This window comes from Chrysoperla carnea, chromosome 3, assembly GCF_905475395.1.
Source record: "Chrysoperla carnea chromosome 3, inChrCarn1.1, whole genome shotgun sequence".
Classification (NCBI taxonomy): Eukaryota; Metazoa; Arthropoda; class Insecta; order Neuroptera; family Chrysopidae; genus Chrysoperla; species Chrysoperla carnea.
In genome coordinates this window covers 58,787,760-58,808,389 of record NC_058339.1, presented here as the reverse complement: position 1 = coordinate 58,808,389, position 20,630 = coordinate 58,787,760, and the positions used below count along the sequence as shown (strand labels likewise).

General features: G+C 30.6%; 2 protein-coding genes and 1 non-coding gene across 5 annotated transcripts in view; 1 reads left to right on the top strand and 2 right to left on the bottom strand.

Annotated features, from left to right (window-relative positions):
• LOC123295048 (MATH and LRR domain-containing protein PFE0570w) overlaps positions 1 to 16,447 on the top strand; it is a 58,661-nt gene extending 42,214 nt beyond the window's left edge. For all 3 annotated transcript variants that reach the window (XM_044876257.1, XM_044876256.1, XM_044876255.1), the window contains 11 exons: positions 9,795 to 10,106; positions 10,742 to 11,150; positions 11,211 to 11,296; positions 11,829 to 12,386; positions 12,646 to 12,822; positions 13,260 to 13,431; positions 13,491 to 13,695; positions 13,784 to 14,040; positions 14,251 to 14,407; positions 15,246 to 15,450; positions 15,515 to 16,447. In XM_044876257.1, coding sequence (XP_044732192.1) covers positions 9,795 to 10,106; positions 10,742 to 11,150; positions 11,211 to 11,296; positions 11,829 to 12,386; positions 12,646 to 12,822; positions 13,260 to 13,431; positions 13,491 to 13,695; positions 13,784 to 14,040; positions 14,251 to 14,407; positions 15,246 to 15,450; positions 15,515 to 15,678 — 2,702 coding nt within the window. In that variant the 3' untranslated portion in view covers positions 15,679 to 16,447. The remainder of the gene's footprint in view (positions 1 to 9,794; positions 10,107 to 10,741; positions 11,151 to 11,210; positions 11,297 to 11,828; positions 12,387 to 12,645; positions 12,823 to 13,259; positions 13,432 to 13,490; positions 13,696 to 13,783; positions 14,041 to 14,250; positions 14,408 to 15,245; positions 15,451 to 15,514) is intronic.
• On the bottom strand, positions 6,981 to 7,174 carry LOC123297029. Its single transcript, XR_006535215.1, has one exon. It is a non-coding gene; the product is annotated as a U2 spliceosomal RNA (small nuclear RNA).
• An 833-nt stretch (positions 16,448 to 17,280) lies between the features above and the next one.
• Positions 17,281 to 20,155, bottom strand: LOC123294827 (transmembrane emp24 domain-containing protein 5). Its single transcript, XM_044875993.1, has 3 exons — positions 19,738 to 20,155; positions 19,168 to 19,431; positions 17,281 to 18,382 (listed from the first exon to the last, which is right to left on the bottom strand). Exons 1-3 carry the CDS (start codon positions 19,966 to 19,968, stop codon positions 18,149 to 18,151), a joined length of 729 nt encoding a protein of 242 aa, XP_044731928.1. The 5' UTR covers positions 19,969 to 20,155; the 3' UTR covers positions 17,281 to 18,148.
• Positions 20,156 to 20,630: the final 475 nt, after the last annotated feature.

Sequence of the window (20,630 nt, the reverse complement as noted above, 5' to 3'; positions counted from 1 at the left end):
GAAATAGTTGGTAATAAAATTTTTATTCGCGTTTAGTTCGAACTAGAACGTTTTAAATTTTTTAATTTACCATTAATTACATCAATGAAAATTATTAAAGTAAGCTGGAAATACCTATATTAAAGTTTCGATTCAATTTTAAGACTGAATTGCTAGTCTATAAACAATTAACAAAACGTTTGAAAATCACTCATTAATTAAATTATGCAGACACCTTATGATACCAGTTCCAACTCGTGTCATTCTTACTCTTTGGTGAAAACAAATATAATTTAAATATAATATAATTTAAATAAAAATGATAACTTTCACAGTTGACAAGTGTATCCGATATAAATAAAATTCACTGCAATACCGGATTATATTAATGGTGACCAGACCGGTAATGTAACAATCATAATATAAAAATTTCATTATAAAATTAATGAATGCATAAATTCAATATTATTTACATGATTAATAAACATTTTGTTGAATTTAGCCTTGATATAAAATTTAAAATGTTATGGATTTAAAATAATTATTGAAAATGACTTCCTATAATTAAATTATAACCTTAGTACATATAACAATTACAATATACAAAAAGATCATTATTAAGGTAGTACGAGCGCTAAGACAAGTTAAGACTTGTAGTTAAATTTATTTGTACTTTATTTTCAACTTTGATTATGTATTTTGTTATAACTTCATGAATATAGACGAATAAATCTTGGTTTTCGAAATATTGAAAGCTAAATAATTAAACAAACTTTACAATTTTCGATATTTTGAAAATTACTTCAGATATCGAAAAATTGTATTCTTACTTTTCGTCATATTGTCAAGTTACTATAACATAATTCACCATCAAAATTGAAAATACATCCCTACAACCGTGCTCATACATCCGTAATTGGTCGGGCACAACGAGTTTTTTTTGTTTTCAAGAATTTATGAAGGTTTTAACATTAATTTAAATAGTTTTTTTTTTTAAATTTCCACCTACTAGTTTTGGAGAAATCTATGCAAACATATCATCCACCTACCATTTTCCCATAAGACCAATGTTAAATATGCCTACTTTTGAAGTCATTTATTTATTTAAGTAATCGGGCAAACCCCCCCCCTCCTCTCTAAAATTTTCAGAATTGATTTAAATCCTAGTCCAACTTCATATAAAAAAGATCAAGCCTTTTGTACAAAATTGCCCTGGTGCTCGTACATCCTTAAATAATATTTGTGTTTGAATAAAGGTCTATACTATGATAGACCCTTACCATAATATAAGACCCATTTAATATATTTTAAATATAAAGTATTTTTTTTGTAATTATTTGACACAAATCAAAAATATATGTAGCGTGGTACTTAGGTAATCGAATAATTATTCAAGGAGGTCATTGGGCGACTCATTACAAGAATTCAAGATATAACGTGGCAGCAAATGCTTTGTCTAATAAAAATAATAACAAATTATTTTTATAATTTTAAACGTCTATAAATTAATAATTAATTATATATGCAAACTTAATTTATATCTTATTTAAATACCTCTAAATATAACTTCGCAACAAATGTTATTTCCGTTTCATAATCATAATCTTTGTTTTTGTTTTCATAATAAGTATGACTTCAAAACTAAAATAAGTATAATTAAACTTTCTATCTGAGTTTTAATTATTTTTTTAAAATTTTAAATTGATTGTCGTTAACATAATACACCGACAATGTAATTCTCTAAAAAATTAATTATTATGTAAATTTGAATCTATATTGTGTAAGAATTTCAATAATTTTTGTCTGCGCGAATTAAATTAAATTCAAGATTTAAAACTACTGCCCAAGATTTAGACTATTTGTAACAAGTCAAAAATTTATATGGACATATAGTCAACTTGATTAATTGACAGTTTTTTACTATAGACTTTTGTGTGACACTCTATAGTATCGGAGCGTTGATTATCTTCTTAAAGCATAGATAAGAATCCATAGGACCAAAAGAATCCGATTAATAGTCCCATAAACATCCGTAAGACCCATTTTGTAAACCCAAATTGAAAAAAAGACCCAATTGACTTATGTTGCTCATTTATGTGATATGTCTTTTCGTTTTAGAGTTTTCGTGCTGACAGACGGACAGACAGACAACCGGAAATGGGCTCTTTAGATGATTTTATGAACACCTCTTCTAAGATTTTGTGCGTAGCATCAATATTTTTAAGCGTTACAAACTTGGGACTAAACTTTGTATACCTTAATATATTTCATATTTACATATATAAAAAGAAAGAAATTGCGTTTAAACTAAAAAGGCAAAGAAGGCACACATTTTCCATCGCATACACAATGTCCATCAACTTTTTAATAGATTTTTTAAATACAAATTATAGTGACTTTTCTTGGTCCTGTTTTGACCAAATAATTATGAAAAAAAGCAAGGGTTTAATTATAACGATATAAAATCAAATTCCAACTTGATAACTTTAAAGTGATGAACGATTAACAAATATCGTAGAAACAAGCATACTTTAGGGCATAGCTTTGTCGATAAAACGAAGCTAAAATTTTACTCCTAAGAATCGTAGATAAAAATATTTTATATATTTAATTGTTTTGTAAACTGTATAAAGTATACAATCATGGAACGCTATTTAGTTTAGCGACAATAGCAACGCAGGTAATGATTAATTCACACTTTATAGTGGCGACTACGATATTGTATGAATTAAAATATCTTGTTTATATTTTTTATTTTATGTGTCCCAAATACTTTCAAAACAAATGCACTCACGTAATGCATGTAATTGTTTAAGACAACACTTATGTTATTTTATTAAAACAATACCAAACTAATCCCTGTTGTGTTATATGGAATTATTAATTTTAATAACAAAAAGCTGTTTATATGAATTTATTAAAAACAAATTGAACATCTGATGAGAATAATAATGAGAGATGCATATCTCTTTAAGTTAAATACTTCGGGTTTAACAAGAAATAATTTTAGCTTCAAAATTTTTTTGTTTTTTAGACGCACGGACATAGGGAGTTAAACATTTTTCTTACCAAAAGTCAGTTGTCTTTTTTAAGATAATCTTGCTATGAGCATAGTGTCAGAAAATTCTAAATTGTTGTATAGGTACTTATTAATGATATTATGATACAATTACCATCAAAAATTGAAATCGATTAACCGTCTCTAACACGAGATAAATTTAATTCAATTTCGGAGAGCATTGAAAAGGAGGCTATGTTTTTAACAAATTTTTAATTCTAGAAAAAAAACTAAGTACCAGAAATTATCATAAAACTAACTGTTCATTACGAGTTAAAAAAAGAAAAACAAAAATCATTGATCGTTTCATTATTGAGATATAATAACGCAAAATTAAACAATTGTATTGTTAAATGGAAACAATTATATTAGAGTATTGTAAGAGAAATAACTATAGTAGAAATTTGATTGATATCTCACTGAGTGTTGTATGTTTACACAGTTGTGTGGTACAGTATAGACAAAAATTGTAGCTTATTTCACTATCATAAGTTCATATACTCTAACTGCGCATATAGTCCAAATCTTTTTGGCAATATTGTAGCAAGACAACATCGCCAAACTTAATCAATCTTCCGCAACAAGATACAAAATAAAAACAATCACAGAATTTTAATCTATTAGGCCTTACACGATTTTGTACGTGGGCCATATACTTTGGGATATTATGTAAGTTCATATTTAATTAAGTTTATTTAGGTCTGTACAAAAATTTGTTCAATTTAATTATAAAATATTTGACACGCTACATTAATTAACTAATTTTACAAAGTTACTTAACTTTTATTAATCATTTAAACAAATTTAATTTTTTTAAATGAAGTATAAATAACAAACTAACTTTAACTTTCTTATAGAGTTTAATTTGTTTTTATTAAAACTGTCCAAATGTTTAGATTTATAATTTAAGTGCCATGAATTGTAGCTTTTAGGAAATCTTTTACTCAAGAAGATTCCATATTTCCATGCAATGATATAATCATTTTCATAGATGTATATCTTGCCTTTCAAGTATAATAGCTATTAATTGTTTTCCCAGGAATACAATAGTTGTTCAATTCAAGGTTAATTTAATAATTGAAACTAACGGGTAACTATTTTTGAAGGTTATCGTTTATTATTTATCCCGGAGATTTTATTATGAAAAAAATGATGAAATTTCAACTTTAATTATGAAAACTCATAATCAAAGTTGAAAATAAGGTACAAATAATTTCAACCGTAAGTCTAAAATTGCCTTGGTTCTCGTACTACCATAAAAATATAATATAATCTAAAATAATCAGAAATCAGTCATCATAGCTTTTATTTCAAGGACCAAGTTTATTCATAAATGTTGGGCCACCATAAATCGAATAATATAAATAAACCAAATAGTTAAATCAACTTTTATGAATATAAGCGTACAATTCTCACATACTTGAATAATTATGGTATATAAAAAAATAAACAAAATTCTTTAAAAAAATATAAAAAATTTGATAGTATGTATTATTAAATAATTTAATTAGTAATTATTCGATCAAGGTAATTCAAACACGATTAATTTATATATAGAGACACAAAAACACATAAAATAAAAAATAAAATAAAATTTAAAAAAACTTGAAAAGACAATTTCTAATTCATCAACATGAATCATCTTCAAGGAAAGTGAAATAATGTTTCTATTGTTTAATTGTGCCATAACAAAATAATAATTTTATACTTAGCACAATGCTATTTAATAAATTTAATTAAATTTTGATAATTATTTCATTACATGCAAAATATAAAATTCTTAATAATTTTAGAAAAAAATATAAAATTTAATAAATAATATACATATCATGGCCAACGGTGTGAAAATTCTTCAAGTATTTATTTTTAGTGCGGGTGTAATGTCTGCTCTTTCGTTATGGTCATTTATTGTTCGATTGGTCGCTTATAATTTACCTAAAAAACAAGGTATTGAATTCATTTATTTTATATACCTATAGGCCAGGGATGGCGAACCTTTATGATCAACGTGCCGTCATATCAAATGTAACTACAATAACAAATGAGCGCGTGTTCGTAGGATCACTCGCGTTCGTTCCTAATATAATACTTCATAATTCATAGTGAACTTTGAGATCGATGGAAAATATTGTGTCACGTGCCATCAATAGCACGCCTTCCATTGGTTCGCCATCCCTGTTAGATAAACTCAACTATTTTTTAAAAAATTTTCCTACTTCAATTGATTTTAATCAAACTTTTTGCATTACTTATTTGTTGTTTTTATAAGTACAACGGAAACTGTATCGTGAAAAAATTGTATGCTCTAACATAAATTAGGCATCTTATTTATAGTTAAAAAAATTTATTTTTCACTTTTACAGCCATTAAATGCAACATGAGCTTCATTAAAATTTAATATTCCTTATTTTTGATTATATCAGTTTTGGAGCTTAAGCAGTAGAAAACCCCTTTTGAATTATTTACTACTGTTTTTATAAATACAATGGGGACTGCATCGAGAATAAATTACATACTTTGTCTGCCATTTTGATATGTGATAGATTAGAGATAAAATCGTTACAAAGCAATAAACCAAAAAATCGCCATCTAATTAAAATTAAAAAGTTTACATTACAGGTTTTGCCAGTTTAACCATTAATTACACCATTACAGCGCTTTCATTAAAATAAAATATTCTTTATTTTCTATGGTATCAGTTTCAGGGATTAATTGATATATGTAGGTAAATTTTTTTGTTTTGGCTATAGTAAATTATCAACCCTTTATCAATTTAAAACACGTTCGTCCATGATATTAAAATGTGACATCAGTAGTGTATTTTGTAAACAAAACAAGTGAAAAGAAACAATTGACTGAGTTAATTGTTGAAATACCATGCATAGTCAGTGTTGATTTCTTTATCACATAACACATGCAAAAATGTATAGACAGTGTTGATGCGCAATCGTTTGTTTTTTCGACGTCACGTAAATAACAAAAGATACTTATTCACTTTTAAATAGACACACACACAACTGATACTATAAAATTTGCACCTAATTAACGCCCTCGTGAGTAAACAGTGATGTTTACAAAAAAATGTTTCTAACAAAAGTTTTTATTTTTTTATAAGGAACATTTTTTACATTTAAAAATTGTTTCTTTTCAAGTTTCATTAAGTTCTTAAATATAAAATTTTACGTGATTGTCTTTTGTTCTATCTCTAACGGTTTACAAGATGGGTCCTACGGACCCCAGACCCAATTGACCTATGATGCTCATTTACGAACTCTACCTCACTTTTTACGTCCTGAGTACGCTGTAAAAATTTCAGCTCGATATCTTTTTTTGTTTTTGAGTTATCGTGTCCACAGACGGACGGACGGACGGACAACCGGAAATGGACTAATTAGGTGATTTTATGAACAGCTATGACAAAATTTTTTTCCTAGCATCATTATTTTTAAGCGTTACAAACTTGGGACTAAACTTAATCCCATGTAGGAAAGTATGGCGGGCCCAGACTTGGCCCAGTCTTGGTCAAACTATGCAGAACTCTGGGCCAGACTTGTAAGCCAGACTTGGCCCAGACTTGGGTAAAGTCTGGAATGATAATGCTGGCCCAAGACTGGTTACCTCGACTGGCCCACGCCTGGTTGGCAGGGCTGGGCCATAGTTAATTTTTAAGTTTGGCCCATGCCTGGTTGGCAGGGCTGGGCCATAGTTAAGTTTTAGGTCTGGCCCACGCCTGGTTGGCAGAGCTGGGCCATAATTAATTTTTAAGTTTGGCCCATGCCTGGTTGGCAGGGCTGGGCCATAGTTAAGTTTTAGGTCTGGCCCATGCCTGGCTGGCAGGGCTGGGCCATAGTTAAGTTTTAAGTCTGGCCCATGCCTGGTTGGCAGGGCTAGGCCATAGTTGAGTTTTAAGATTACTTTATGAAGAATTCTATTTTGTGATTTATTTGACAGGGACAATCCCAGCTGTACCGCAACACTGTGTCAACCCGCGGTAGAAGAGGAGCAAGCTCCTAACAATCTACCGTGTTCCAAATAATAGTTTAATATACTGGTCTCGCAATGCGAGGCGTACCAGATATTGAGTTGATAAGAACACTTATTGCACGTTGAGCTCAGGTCATTGAGACGAGAAGCGATAACATTGTATGTTTATATACACATTACTAGAACATCTTACTTGTGAGAGGTTTTAAAAATAAATATTACTTTGTAAAAAGGATAGTGACTAAAAGACAGAGAAGGAGGAAGTTATTTTAAGTACATGTACCTACTCCATAAACAGTATTACACATGCGCATTGTATACCTTTTGGTTGTATATGCCATTTTTTGTTATCAGGTATTTAAAATTTTCCAGGTATTAGGTATTTTAAAATGTCAAAGGTGTCCATTTCAGGAGTTTATGTCATCAATGTAATTAATTTAATAATAATAATAATAATAATAATAATAATATGACGATTTATTCTGCGATTTCCCTTCAATAATTGAATATTGTCAGCCAAGGCTAGGATGCCTAGTCTTGGCCTAAGACTGGGCTCCCTTGCGTTGGCCGTTCTATGGCAAACCAATGTTGGCCCAGGCTTGGATAATCATTGGATTGGCCAAGGCTAGGATGCCAAGTCTTGGCCCAAGATTGGGCTCCCTTGCGTTGGCCGTTCTATGGCAAACCAATGTTGGCCCAGGCTTGGATAATCATTGGATTGGCCAAGGCTAGGATGCCAAGTCTTGGCCCAAGACTGGGCTCCCTTGGGTTGGCCGTTCTATGGCAAACCAATGTTGGCCCAGGCTTGGATAATCATTGGATTGGCCAAGGCTAGGATGCCTAGTCTTGGCCGAAGTCTGGGCTCCCTTGCGTTGGCCGTTCTATGGCAAACCAATGTTGGCCCAGGCTTGGATAATCATTGGATTGGCCAAGGCTAGGATGCCAAGTCTTGGCCCAAGATTGGGCTCCCTTGCGTTGGCCGTTCTATGGCAAACCAATGTTGGCCCAGGCTTGGATAATCATTGGATTGGCCAAGGCTAGGATGCCAAGTCTTGGCCCAAGACTGGGCTCCCTTGGGTTGGCCGTTCTATGGCAAACCAATGTTGGCCCAGGCTTGGATAATCATTGGATTGGCCAAGGCTAGGATGCCTAGTCTTGGCCGAAGTCTGGGCTCCCTTGCGTTGCCCGTCTATGACAAACCAATGTTGGCCCAGGCTTGGATAATCATTGGATTGGCCAAGGTTAGGATGCCAAGTCTTGGCCCAAGACTGGGCTCCCTTGCGTTGGCCGTTCTATGGCAAGCCAATGTTGGCCCAGGCTTGGATAATCATTGGATTGGCCAAGGCTAGGATGCCTAGTCTTGGCCCAAGACTGGGCTCCCTTGCGTTGGCCGTTCTATGGCAAACCAATGTTGGCCCAGGCTTGGATAATCATTGGATTGGCCAAGGCTAGGATGCCAAGTCTTGGCCCAAGACTGGGCTCCCTTGTGTTGGCCGTTCTATGGCAAACCAATGTTGGCCCAGGCTTGGATAATCATTGGATCGGCCAAGGCTGGGCAACCCAGCCTTGTCCCAGGCTCGGGCAATCGTTGGGTCGGCCAAGGCTAATTATTTCATCTTGGCTCAAGCATGGGCCAATATCGGGGCGCCAAAGCTGGGATCCCCAGTACTGGACCAGGCTAGGCCCCGTCGTTCAACTATGGCGGTTCCTACATGGGATATACTATGTATATTTCATATATGCATGGTATAAAAATAATACATCCACATAGCACTTATTAGACTTGGAAAAATCCGCCTTTTGTTATTTATTAAAAAAAATTTCAATAGACATTATATGCCATTACAGCCATTTATTTGCAAACATATGATAAGTGCAAATTTTCGGTGGGTAACCCGGTAGGATAATCTATCTCAAAAAAATTTTTGAGATAGCCCAAATAATTAATAATTGTTAACAACAATGTTTTCAACATAATTTTGAAATAACATTTCCAAAACGTGTAAAATCTAAATAAATGTACTAATTTTGCAACAAGAATGATAACAATACACCACAAAAGATAATTAATTTTTTTATATGATTCGCTAGTTATTTTGTGGTGTAAAACCTAAACCAATAATAAAGTTGATTTGTAATTTTGTAATACATACTTTTCATTATATTTCAAAGGTTCGAATCAATTGTTCGTGATTTATGAAGTAAAAACAAAATTACGAGGTTTATTTACAGTTCTAAAAGAGTTTTTAATTAATTTTTCTTTCAATTTTTTTTACTTCAATTAACTTGTGTGTATTTTATGAAGGTGACTTAGTAATAATTAGGTACTTAATCATTTGTTTCACTTATTAATGCATTACTTGTGTTATTTTTTTAATTAGATTATTAACGATACATTTATTATACGTGTCAAGTTATAATAAGTATCGATTACGTAATTACCTACTTTTGACTTGTACAAAAGAAGGAAATAATGTGTAAGCGTAAGGTATAGGTAGGTACCTTCATATTTTCGTAGTTATTCGTGTTATCCAAAAATTGATTTTACACGATATTTTGACTCGATAACGAACGTCTTTTGAAGCAATAAAAAAAATTTGAGGACAAAGGCCCATTATGTCGGAAGATTTGGGCGCTTTCAATTTTAGGAAGATTGATCTAAAATGATTTAATGATTTTAAAATGACAAAATTGACTTTCGAAAATAGCTATTAATTTAACTAACCATCGATATTAATTACAAATTTTTATATCTCTTACATTCTTGTTTCAGGTGACGATGAATCTGATCATCTTTATGAGAGTTTATCGTCCAATGAACATGAATCAGATTTCGAAGAGATAGTTGATTCATTTGATAGTGATTCTGAATTTGAAGGAGGAACACATATAGAACAGAATCATACTGGAGATAAATTTGATAGCTGCCAATTACCACCAACACCGGAAGCAAATGTGTATTCGTTAAGTCGGCTTGCAAATAGAGCTGGTAAACATATGCAAAAATTGAAGAAAAATTGGTTTTTGACAAAGAATGATTTAACAAAATCTCTAGGACGTATAACCAGAAAGAAGACACAGACTGGTAGGTGTAAATACTTTTGTTTATAATACAGATCAAACAGATTTTGTTGTCTTTGAATTGTTTAGGATAATTAAAACCCAACAAACGATTGACGATTGGTTGAGTTATTTTAAATATAAGATTAGAACCGCACCGAAATAAAAGCTTTTCGCACAGAATTTGAGACATATTTCAAGAACAATTCCCCCACTCTTTCAATGAACTAGACTTTTACTTTTTAAATCAAAATAATCCTATATTTCAAATTTTGTCAAATTCCGAAACCAATTTTTTTCCTGATTTTCGAAGGGGTCTTCTCAAGAAAATTAAAAGAAATCCGGTAATTTTTTTTGCCTTTGTCTCCGTTTTACACTAAAATCATATTCGAAGGTGGTATCTCAGAGAAATTTCAGTTGATACCTCAAAAATTTGCCTTTGTCGTGCCGGTTGCAACGAAATAAACTATAAAGTAATAGAATCAAAATTATAAAATTATTTACTACACAAAAAATGCTCACAACAAATTAAACAGCTTTCTACGTCCGTGTTTGTTTATTATGCAAATACATGCATTAAAAATGTTTCTAAACAAAACGAACTTTCGGAAAAACTGTGTGTTATCAATTTTTAATTAAAATTTCGGTTTTTATTTTCAGAAATTAAAATCAATCCTCCTGAAATATCTGAACCAAAACTTGAATCATCTTCGGTATTTTATGAGAATGCTATATCATTATCAAATCAAACTGCAGCACAGTCAACACTTGATAATGATAAACTAGAATCATCGCCTCAAGCTAAGCTGCGTAAATCGTCAGTTTCTAATCGAAGTACCTCAGATTCAAAAATAATGCATCGTAATTCAGCTTTAGCAACACCTGATCACACTAGTGCAGAAAAACCAACCAAAAAGCGACAATGGTCAACAAAATTTAAACGTAGTTTATCATTGAGTGGCGAAATACTTGCAACAAGTGCACATCAATCACCTAGACATTCTTTAACACCGGAGAAGCCTCAATCAACATTTTATTTGTACAATATACAAATAGATAAAGAACCAAAGTATGAAAAATTTTAGGAATTTTTAATTGTTTAATTGTATTCATGATAATTTTTTTTCAGAACTGAAGAAGGAAATATTACAAACGAAAAACCATCCTCGGTTCCAGCATTACCAATAAAATCAAATTCTGCATCTCCAATAATAGGTAAGATTGAGATTAAGTAGGAGCATAGCCTCAATAGTTAGTCTAAGAATTAGTAGTTGAGGCATTAAGACTCCTAAACTATCCAATTCACTATCAAATTTCAACCCTTACATGGCAGAGTTGACCATACATTGTCTGATCAGTCTCGCTGCCTAATTAACACTACAATCAGTTCTGATAAATTTTGATACAAAACACGTTATCACGCAACATATCATCGATAATTGTTGAGATCCGCATTAATATAAGTTAAAACAACCTGAATAAATTTAGTAAGCTTAGAATTTTTGTGGTCTAAATTTTGAATGCGCAATCAACGTATATACAACATTCTTGGTTTTTCACTGATAAGATAGTTTAGTTGCAATATTTATGAGTGGGTTGGAATGGAATTGAAAATTGGAAGATCTGTGGGCGGGTGAGAACGTGTGTTAAAAATCTCTTTTTTACACATTAATTTCTTGTGAATCTCAAAATTTTTCAAAAATTTTAAGGATAAATTCACTTATTATGTATGTAAAATTGTTTTCAGATTCAAATAAGAAAAGTTCGTGGTATACTGATAATGAAATATATCTAGAAAATAAAATAAAACCTGCCAAATCTCCTTCGGCATGTTGGTATGCTGAAATTAACTTGTATCCTAATTCACCCCAACCAAACAATAATTCTACAAGGACTGAAAATAGTGCGGATAGTAGTGATAGTTTTTCATCTTCAACTACACCAACGCTTAAAGACGAAAATGACAGTGTGTCATCCTATGGAAAATACTATAATTCTTTAAACAGAGAACATTTGCGAATAGCTGAAGATCCAAATGAGAATGGTGAAAAAATACATCCACAATTTCTTCAAGATGAGCCACTATATCAGTTTTATACAGCTGAAAAAGTGGAATCAGGAATGAGAATATTGCGTTCATCGTGGAATGAGGATGACGATAGTGATGGCTACGAACAAGTTGGAGAAATTTCAAACCAGAAACAATCACGGCCATCAGCCATGCAATTAATTCGCCCTTCATCACCTGGCCAAAACCGAACTCTATGGTGTGAAGTACCACAAGTTATTTCATCTAATATATTAAGTAAGTGTTGTTTTTGGCATACAAATTTTGTTTTCAACATTATCTGCATTCACTTACGGTGCTTAAGTTCTCAGGTTCAACCGACTCTGGTTAAGCGAAAACATGATAAGGGAGGAATCATGTCTTGGCATCTACCCTCGGTCCCTTGATTTTTCTCTTGTCCAGATTCGGTTGTATTCGGTTTCTGATAATAAAGAATTGAATTTGCTGTATCAAAATATATAAGAAATCATATTTCTGACATCATTTTCTTTTATAGATTCTCTAACCCTACAACAGAAAAAACTTCAAGAAGCTAAATTTGAATTAATCACATCAGAAGCATCATATTTAATATCATTAAATGTATTATGTAATCATTTCAAAGACACAATTCATAGAGAACATTTGTTACCCGATGAAGATCATTTCACGTTATTTGGAAATATTGAACCTGGTAAGCCGATGAAATTATTTTAAAATGTTAAGTAGATAATCGATTTTTGAAAATAAAAATCATTACCATTGAAAGCGACATAATACTTTAACGGCAATCATTTGGATTGTACAAGGATCTGTGTGCACTTTATTATAAATAGCCTTGAAGGTTGTCGATCATAAGACAATTAAACCTTATATTGATATCAGGCCCATTAAAGTGATTACACTCCGCAGTCAGAATAGAAAGCACCCATCCGACAACTTGCCATCGACCATCTAGTCAAGCAAGATAAGCGATAGATTCAAAGCCGTCAAAACCATAAATTCTTGGCTGCTTGTGTGCGGACGTTAGTGAAGTGTCAGATTTTTAGATTATATTTTAGAAACCATTTCTAATAAGAAATATTACGTATATCCGGATATTTGAAACTTGTTTCTGTGTTTATGTTTCAGTTAAAAAATGTTCTGAAAACTTATTAGCAGATTTAGAAAATTGTTGGCAGGATAATATTCTTCTACATGGAATATGTGATATATTAAGACAACACGCAAACGATCATTTCTCTGTTTATATAACGTATTGCGAAAATCAAGTGAATTTGGAACAAGCATTTAAAAAATTGAGGTATGAAAATTAAAAAAAAAATATTAATACAATTTTAACGATTATTTGTACTTTTTCAGAGAACAAAATGGACAATTTGTCGATGTACTTAATAAATTAGAATCTAGTCCCATTTGTCAATCATTACCCTTACATTCATTTTTAATGTTACCAATGCAACGAATTACTAGACTTCCATTACTCGTAGATGCCATACTAAAAAGATTGACGTCAGATGATGATGAATATGAATCTTGTCAATCGGCTTTAGCTGCTGTTAGTAAGGTATGCTTTTTATTGATATTTTATTAGGATAATTCAGGATTGACGTCTCTCTTGGAGTTTTATAATTTCTATCTTTTAAATATTTCAGGTTGTACAACAATGTAATGAAGCAGCTCGAAATGTTGAACAACGTACTGAATTTAAACGAATTTGGAATAAATTAGATTTCCCATCAAAACAACCTTCAGCTAATTTTGAACAAAACAAATTGATACGATCTGGCGAGGTCACTCAACTTATATCACGTGGTGATGATGCAAAACTTACATTTGGAAAGAAATTTATAAAAATTCCGTTACATTTGTTTCTATTTACAAATTTATTTATTGTAGCTAAACGCAAAGGGTATGCTTATTTTGATCTTCTATAATCACACTAGATAAATTTCACTGTATTGGTTTTTCAACACGAAATGTGTTTGCAAAATTTCATTACAATTTAAAGTTACTGAGGTGAACTTTACCTAGTGTTACTGAATCGTAATTTTACAAAAAAAATTGAAGGATAAATGAGCAAAAATAATAATTTAATAATTGTTTATATTTGGGTTTTCAGAAGTGAAGATTTGTACAATGTTATTCATTATTGTCCACGAAATTTTGTGGAAATACAAACAAATGAAGTGCTACAATTAACTACAAAAGATACAACTGGGAAACATTTACTATTTCTTACAATTTTAGAAAATCAAGACAAGAAAACAATTGAAATGGTGATAATCTTTAAATTAACTTATACTACTATAATGTGCATTCCACTACGCGTTCACAACGCTCAAAATATTACTTTAACTTCCAAATGACGGCCACGGTCGTTAAGGTCGCGGCGACCCTAACGACGTTATGATTTTCACTCATGACAAGCTCAAAAAGGTCTATCTGAATGGGTTGGTCAAAGTGGACGGTGAGTGAGAAGTTGACGCAATTTTTAAAACTTAAATATGGCGACAGGAAAAATTACATGCTATGATTCGGAAAAAGATATTTTAGTGGAAACTTACATATTTCTCCAGCAAACATTTTTATTATATTTAAACGAAAATTATTTTTAATACTCCACCAAAATAAAAAATTGAATTGTACCTGGCTTACAAATAATTGTAACCTCTTGACTTTATTTTTCAAATTCGCCATTTGTAATTTTACGTCAACATCCAAAAACGGCATCATCTATTCCATTTGGAATTATGATTGTAACGCTTGCAAGCAAATGGAACGGGAAAAACAGCGGTAGGGAGCGTGATTGTTGTGAGTGCTTAGTGGAACCACCATATAATTAACCAAATTTTAACCACTGATGTAAGGAAAAAAATCTGTCTGTTTGTCCATGAATGCATTAACAACAAAAAGAGAAGAAAAGAGAGAGTGAGCAAAAATTTTTATAGAGTGTTTTGGTAATAATGTGGTTTTCAGTTCACGAACTTCCTTTTGAAAATAAAAAAAACTTTTGTTTGAAGTTTTTGCTTAAATCTGCAGAGAATTTTTGCAGAGATTCATTTGTTCTACAATTCCAAACTAAATATTTGATTAAACCAAATTTCTTGTTTTCAGTTACTCAGTTGTGGTACGGCTACAGATAAACAACGTTGGTATGAAGCATTTATACCTCCGATTTCACAAAATCCTGATGAAATTCTATATGAAAGTTGGGATTGTCCTCAAGTTATAGTTTTACATAAATACATTCCTCAACAACCTGATGAATTGCCCTTAGATACAGGCGATATTGTTAATGTTACTACAAAAATGACAGATGGTAAACAGCATCATTTTTTGTACTTATTGAACAATTTTTAAGCATTTATACTATAAATTTATAGGTTGGTACCTTGGAGAACGAATTCGGGATGGTAGGAGCGGTTGGTTTCCTGGTAATCATGTCACTGAAGTTGCAAGTCCACATGTACGTGCGAAAAACTTAAAACAAAGATATAGACTTTTAGCATTATCACAAAATTTTTTAGAATCACAAAAGAAGAAATAAAAGCAAGATTCTTGTTGCGCTTGTAAGATAAATATTGTTAATTAGTATTAATGTAATAAGCATTTTTTGGTGCGTTTTGAACTGATATATATCGTATTGCAGCTTTGGGGAAAAGCAGTTATTTTGTTGATTTTTAACTTATTTTAAAAATATACGAAAATATTTGTAATCATAAACTTATAGTGCACAGTTTCACGTCCTTTTTTACAACCGAAAATGAACGTGTGTGGTTTCATTAATCTTCAAACATTTTGTATTTGAGAAAATAAGACGTTTTCTTTTGTGGATCTCTAAAATTGATTGGATCTGTAGAACCCAAGTAGTAAATAGTCTAGTTTAACCCTTTTAAGACGTTTTCTAAATGAATCTTTCCAGTTATTCATGCAGAGAACCTAGGCCAAAGTACTTGATTTTCTTGAAGAAGCATTTATACATGAAGTTAATACTTAAAGAGAAACTCATCCTGAAACATGAGTATCCTAACAAATTTATTAATATTATCGTGAAATTCCTAAAAATTTAATTTTAACATTACAGTATTTAATTCAGGATCTTAGCCTCTTCTCCTATTTCATCCCTTGATAAGTCGTTGATCATATTCCAAATCACTTCAGTAACCAATTGCAATCAATAAGTATTGAAAAAATTAATAAAATAATAATTTTAGTAGTATTTGTTTGATAGTCATTCAAGACCCAATTGAGTAATTTTCTGTATATACGAAATAATTAGTTCGAACAATATTAATTACTGTGATAATTTTTATTAATGGTTGACAAAAAAAATAAAGTACATTTTTATGTTGTCTTTTTTTTTTTTTAATATCAAATTTATAGGTAATAATGATGTATTATTAATTGTTTTCCAATTTTAAAACTACAATAAATGTATATAGATATCAAATTTATATTATATTAGTATTATCTATATATTTTTTGTTATTTTATATACAAAATATTATTATTATCCAATTATTTGTACTTATTATACACGTTTTATATATTACGTTAATATTTATATTGTACAGAATAATATTCCAAGAGATTGTATGTATGCAATAAACATTGTTAAATTTTTAATATAGGTTTTCTTTTTTAATTAAGATAGTATAGTGTTAGTTTAGTTGACAGGTAGTTAACAGGGATGGTTAATTATTTTCGCAAATTTTGCACCTCGAAATGTTGGTAAAAGGTAAGTTTTTTTAATTTAATTTATTATTGTATTATCGCTTCACGAAAATTGACGAATTTTTATTGAATACAATTTATATATTTTCTAAGGTAATAAGTATTACAAAATTTAATTAAAAATCCTGGAATCATCAAGTAATTATGAAATATATTTCTAAAGTAGACGTCAATCTTCAAAATAGCTAAAACCATAATTAACAAATTGGGATGATATCCTTTGTCCATTTATTTTGGGAGAAATTTTAAAATTTCAAAACAGATTTTTTTATAAATTTGTTTTGGAACTTGATGAAAAAATAAAACGAAATAAATTCGAATATAAAATATTTTATATTTTATAAAACTGTCAAATATATATTTTTTGTTACAAACGGCATATTTATATATAAAACGTACATTTTTAAAAAATTATAACTTATTTAAAAATATTTATCAATAACAAATTGGGCTACACCATTTGGCTCCATTGGAAGGATAATCCAAAACGCAATATAAAAATAGTGGTATATTTATACTTAATTATTTTAATAGTTAAGTTGGTCTTTTTTTTTACAATCGCTAATCACAGGCAGAGTAGACGTATATAATTTTGCTTAAATTTTATCAGACTTATACATGTAAATAGGTATAAAGGCAGCGTTGAACTTATTTGGAACAAGTCAAAAATTTGTGTGGACTTAATGCATAGATAGTCTAACAACACTACAAGAGCGATATTTCCCCGTCTGCTTAACATTGATGAGTATTTAATTCTTCTTTATTTAAGAAGATAAATTATTTAGCGGGTCTTTTACATTACGGACCCGGAAAATTTTAATAACATTTGCCTTTGATCTGATTCTAACAAGAAGGTATTTGACTCTATGACTCGGCTGACTTTGTTTCAACACTAAACAAAGCTACGTGCCTGTAGTTCGATAATTTAAAAATTCCAAAATTTTTACAATTGCGGACTACAGACATGCCGCCATGTTGAGTGTCGGACCAAGCTTCATAATGCCGAAAAGAAGAATACCATCTTTTTAGAATCAGAAAAGGCACTTATTATTAAAAATATTTGCCGGGGTCATAACTTAAAAAGATCTGCTCTATCAATACCACCCTTGCTCGGTGTTGTTAGACTACTTAAGTTATTACGCTCACACAAACTTTTGTTAAAAATGTGCCTAAAAAATGTATACTAGCTTTATACCTAAAATAACTTTCAAAAAATTACAAGTTGAGTCGAATGTATTAAAAAATACAACCAGTGCGATAAATAATTTACACATACAACTTATCTAAATTCTCGATCGAGTACCACTACTGCCTGATTTTGTTTCGAATAATTTCTTCACAAAGTATACTTGGAATACGGTTGTGGCTGCAATAACTATAATTTGAATCGCAGACCATCGAAGAACATATGCATTGTTGTCAACTAATAAATTGTAGTCTCGTCCTTCACGACCTCTTGTGTAATGTTGATATTGTAACATATCGTTAATATTACGTTCCACAGTTTTAATTGTTTCCTAAAAAATTAATTTATTTGAAAATTATTAATATATTTAGTAAAATTCCATTAAAGTAGTAATTTCCATTTAAAATAAGTGAGCTCAAATCAAACCACTTGTGTATAAGATATGAGCCGTGACAAGTGTATGAAAACTATGAAGAAAGTTACAATTTTTCGATTACTTAAACGCATAGATTTGGTTCGTTATCATAGATTCGGTTGGATAACATCCTTTGATTATTTATTGCCCCGGTTGATTTGAAAATTCTTACCAAACGATACAAAGTCGATATGCCAATGAAAATAACGTGGTACACGGTAAATAATTCAAACTGAACACTAATTTTGAGTGAATTATTTGAGTATTTTGCGTGTTATCGCCGAAAATCCTATATTTAGAAAACATTTCTGGCGGTATTTCAAAAACTACTCATCTTGTTATAAAATGCATTAGATTTTTGTGTTTGGACCTTAGCTACATATCCTAAATTATTTTATTGCTAAGCAGCTTCCAAGTAGCTTTTCTATTTCTCTGATTCCTATAATAATACTTGATTTTCCCAGTTTGTATCAACTCTAGTCTTGCTCGGCCAAAGAATTATATTCACCGTTATCATTATCAACATAACAAATAGCAAACATATTATCGTATCGATTCTAATCAAAACTAGAGAAATTTTATAAAATTGTTTCCCCATTTTGCTAATTCATAATCTCCACGAATATATCTCATATAATGGTCTTAATTTGAGTTTTTAAGTACGGTTTAAACTAATCAATTTTTATGAAAAAGATATTTACAGTGAAATTTTCCATGTTTAAGTTCATTTCTTCAATTTCCTTTGTATAGAGATCCCATTGATCATATCGTATTACAGTTAAATATAAATTGACTAATTTATCAGCAAATCTAGAAAATTGATTATCAATGCAGACGGAATAATAACCACCCATTGATTGTTGATCTTGATATTCGCCATTTGGTTTCCATTGGTATGGGTGTACAATTTCTCCTTTTGGATTACGGACTGCAAATCCAGCCATACCATCTCCACCACGAAGTACCTGTTATAGGATATTTATTATCAATAAGTTCTCGTTAATTCTATATCCGAAGATCGTTATGTAATTAAATGTGGGTTGTTTAGCATGATTTTCACGGTAGATTTGGTTATAAACTTATTGGGATCTTTTCTTTATGTATTTTTGTAAAAATATCTCTTTATTGAATCTCGAGAAACAAAAAATGTCGAAAACAATTGAAAAGTATTTAAATTATAAAAGAAAAATTTTTAGATTTTTTTCTATGCAAATTTCAGTTGTTATTAAGGATTATAAAGATATAATTAATGATGTATTCATATTACTTACCTGGAAACTAACGTAAAAGGTCGCTCCGGGATTGACAAATTGATAATAACAGTCTTCCTTACCGGGATCTATATGGACCTTATAATCCATAGCAACGGCCGGAAGAGATTCATACCAAGGAACAGTAATTGGAACTGTATTGGGATCGTTCGTCTCACCCGAGTGTAAAAAACAATACAATATTGATAAAAGTAATAATATTTTTGGGAACGTGGCACTTTGTCCAGCCATTATTATATTTTTATTCTTACAGCTGGACTGTTTATGTTATGACTTATGAACCAAGCATATGGTTTGAAACAATTTTCAATCTACTTTCGACACGCATACATACCACGTGATACACAATAACTTCACCTATTAATTTACAGATTGCTTATTTTTATTCATACGTTCATTGATTTTATTGATTTAAAATTATTAAAATAGGTTCATTAAAATTTTGTTTTCTATACTCTTCATGTACCTACACGAAAGTTATCGAATTGCTTTTTTGCAATTATCATAAAATAACCTCAATGATAACAAATAATGTTTCTGAGTTGTTTAGTAAGTACTCATAATAAAAAAATTATAACAGAGATTTTATAAAAAATAACGGTATATTCAACTTATGTTATTGTGTTTAAGAAAACTTCCTTATTCCTTACTGAATCTAGAAAAAAAATTGAGTTAAATCTATTGGATTTAAAAATATACTTTAGTCGGAAATAAGTTCCATGGCTATGAATAAAAATTAAGTAAGAATATAAAATAACAAAACAAGATTAATAAAGTCTTTGGAACTTATTATATCAAATTAACTTAATCCAGTGTGAGCTGGTAGACGAACTTGGAATATTGAAGACGGAGATTAAGATTTTCTGTGTTAATTCAAGAGGTCAATAAAGTGT

Bases quoted from the DNA above. Each gene is read 5' to 3' on its own strand.
- LOC123294827 (XM_044875993.1), bottom strand. From the start codon at position 19,968: ATGGCTGGACAAAGTGCCACGTTCCCAAAAATATTATTACTTTTATCA. The intron at 19,432-19,737 runs GTAAGTAATATG...ATCCTATAACAG, and splicing joins CCTTTTACGTTAGTTTCCAG to GTACTTCGTGGTGGAGATGG. The intron at 18,383-19,167 runs GTAAATATCTTT...TTAATTTTTTAG, and splicing joins TAAACATGGAAAATTTCACT to GAAACAATTAAAACTGTGGA.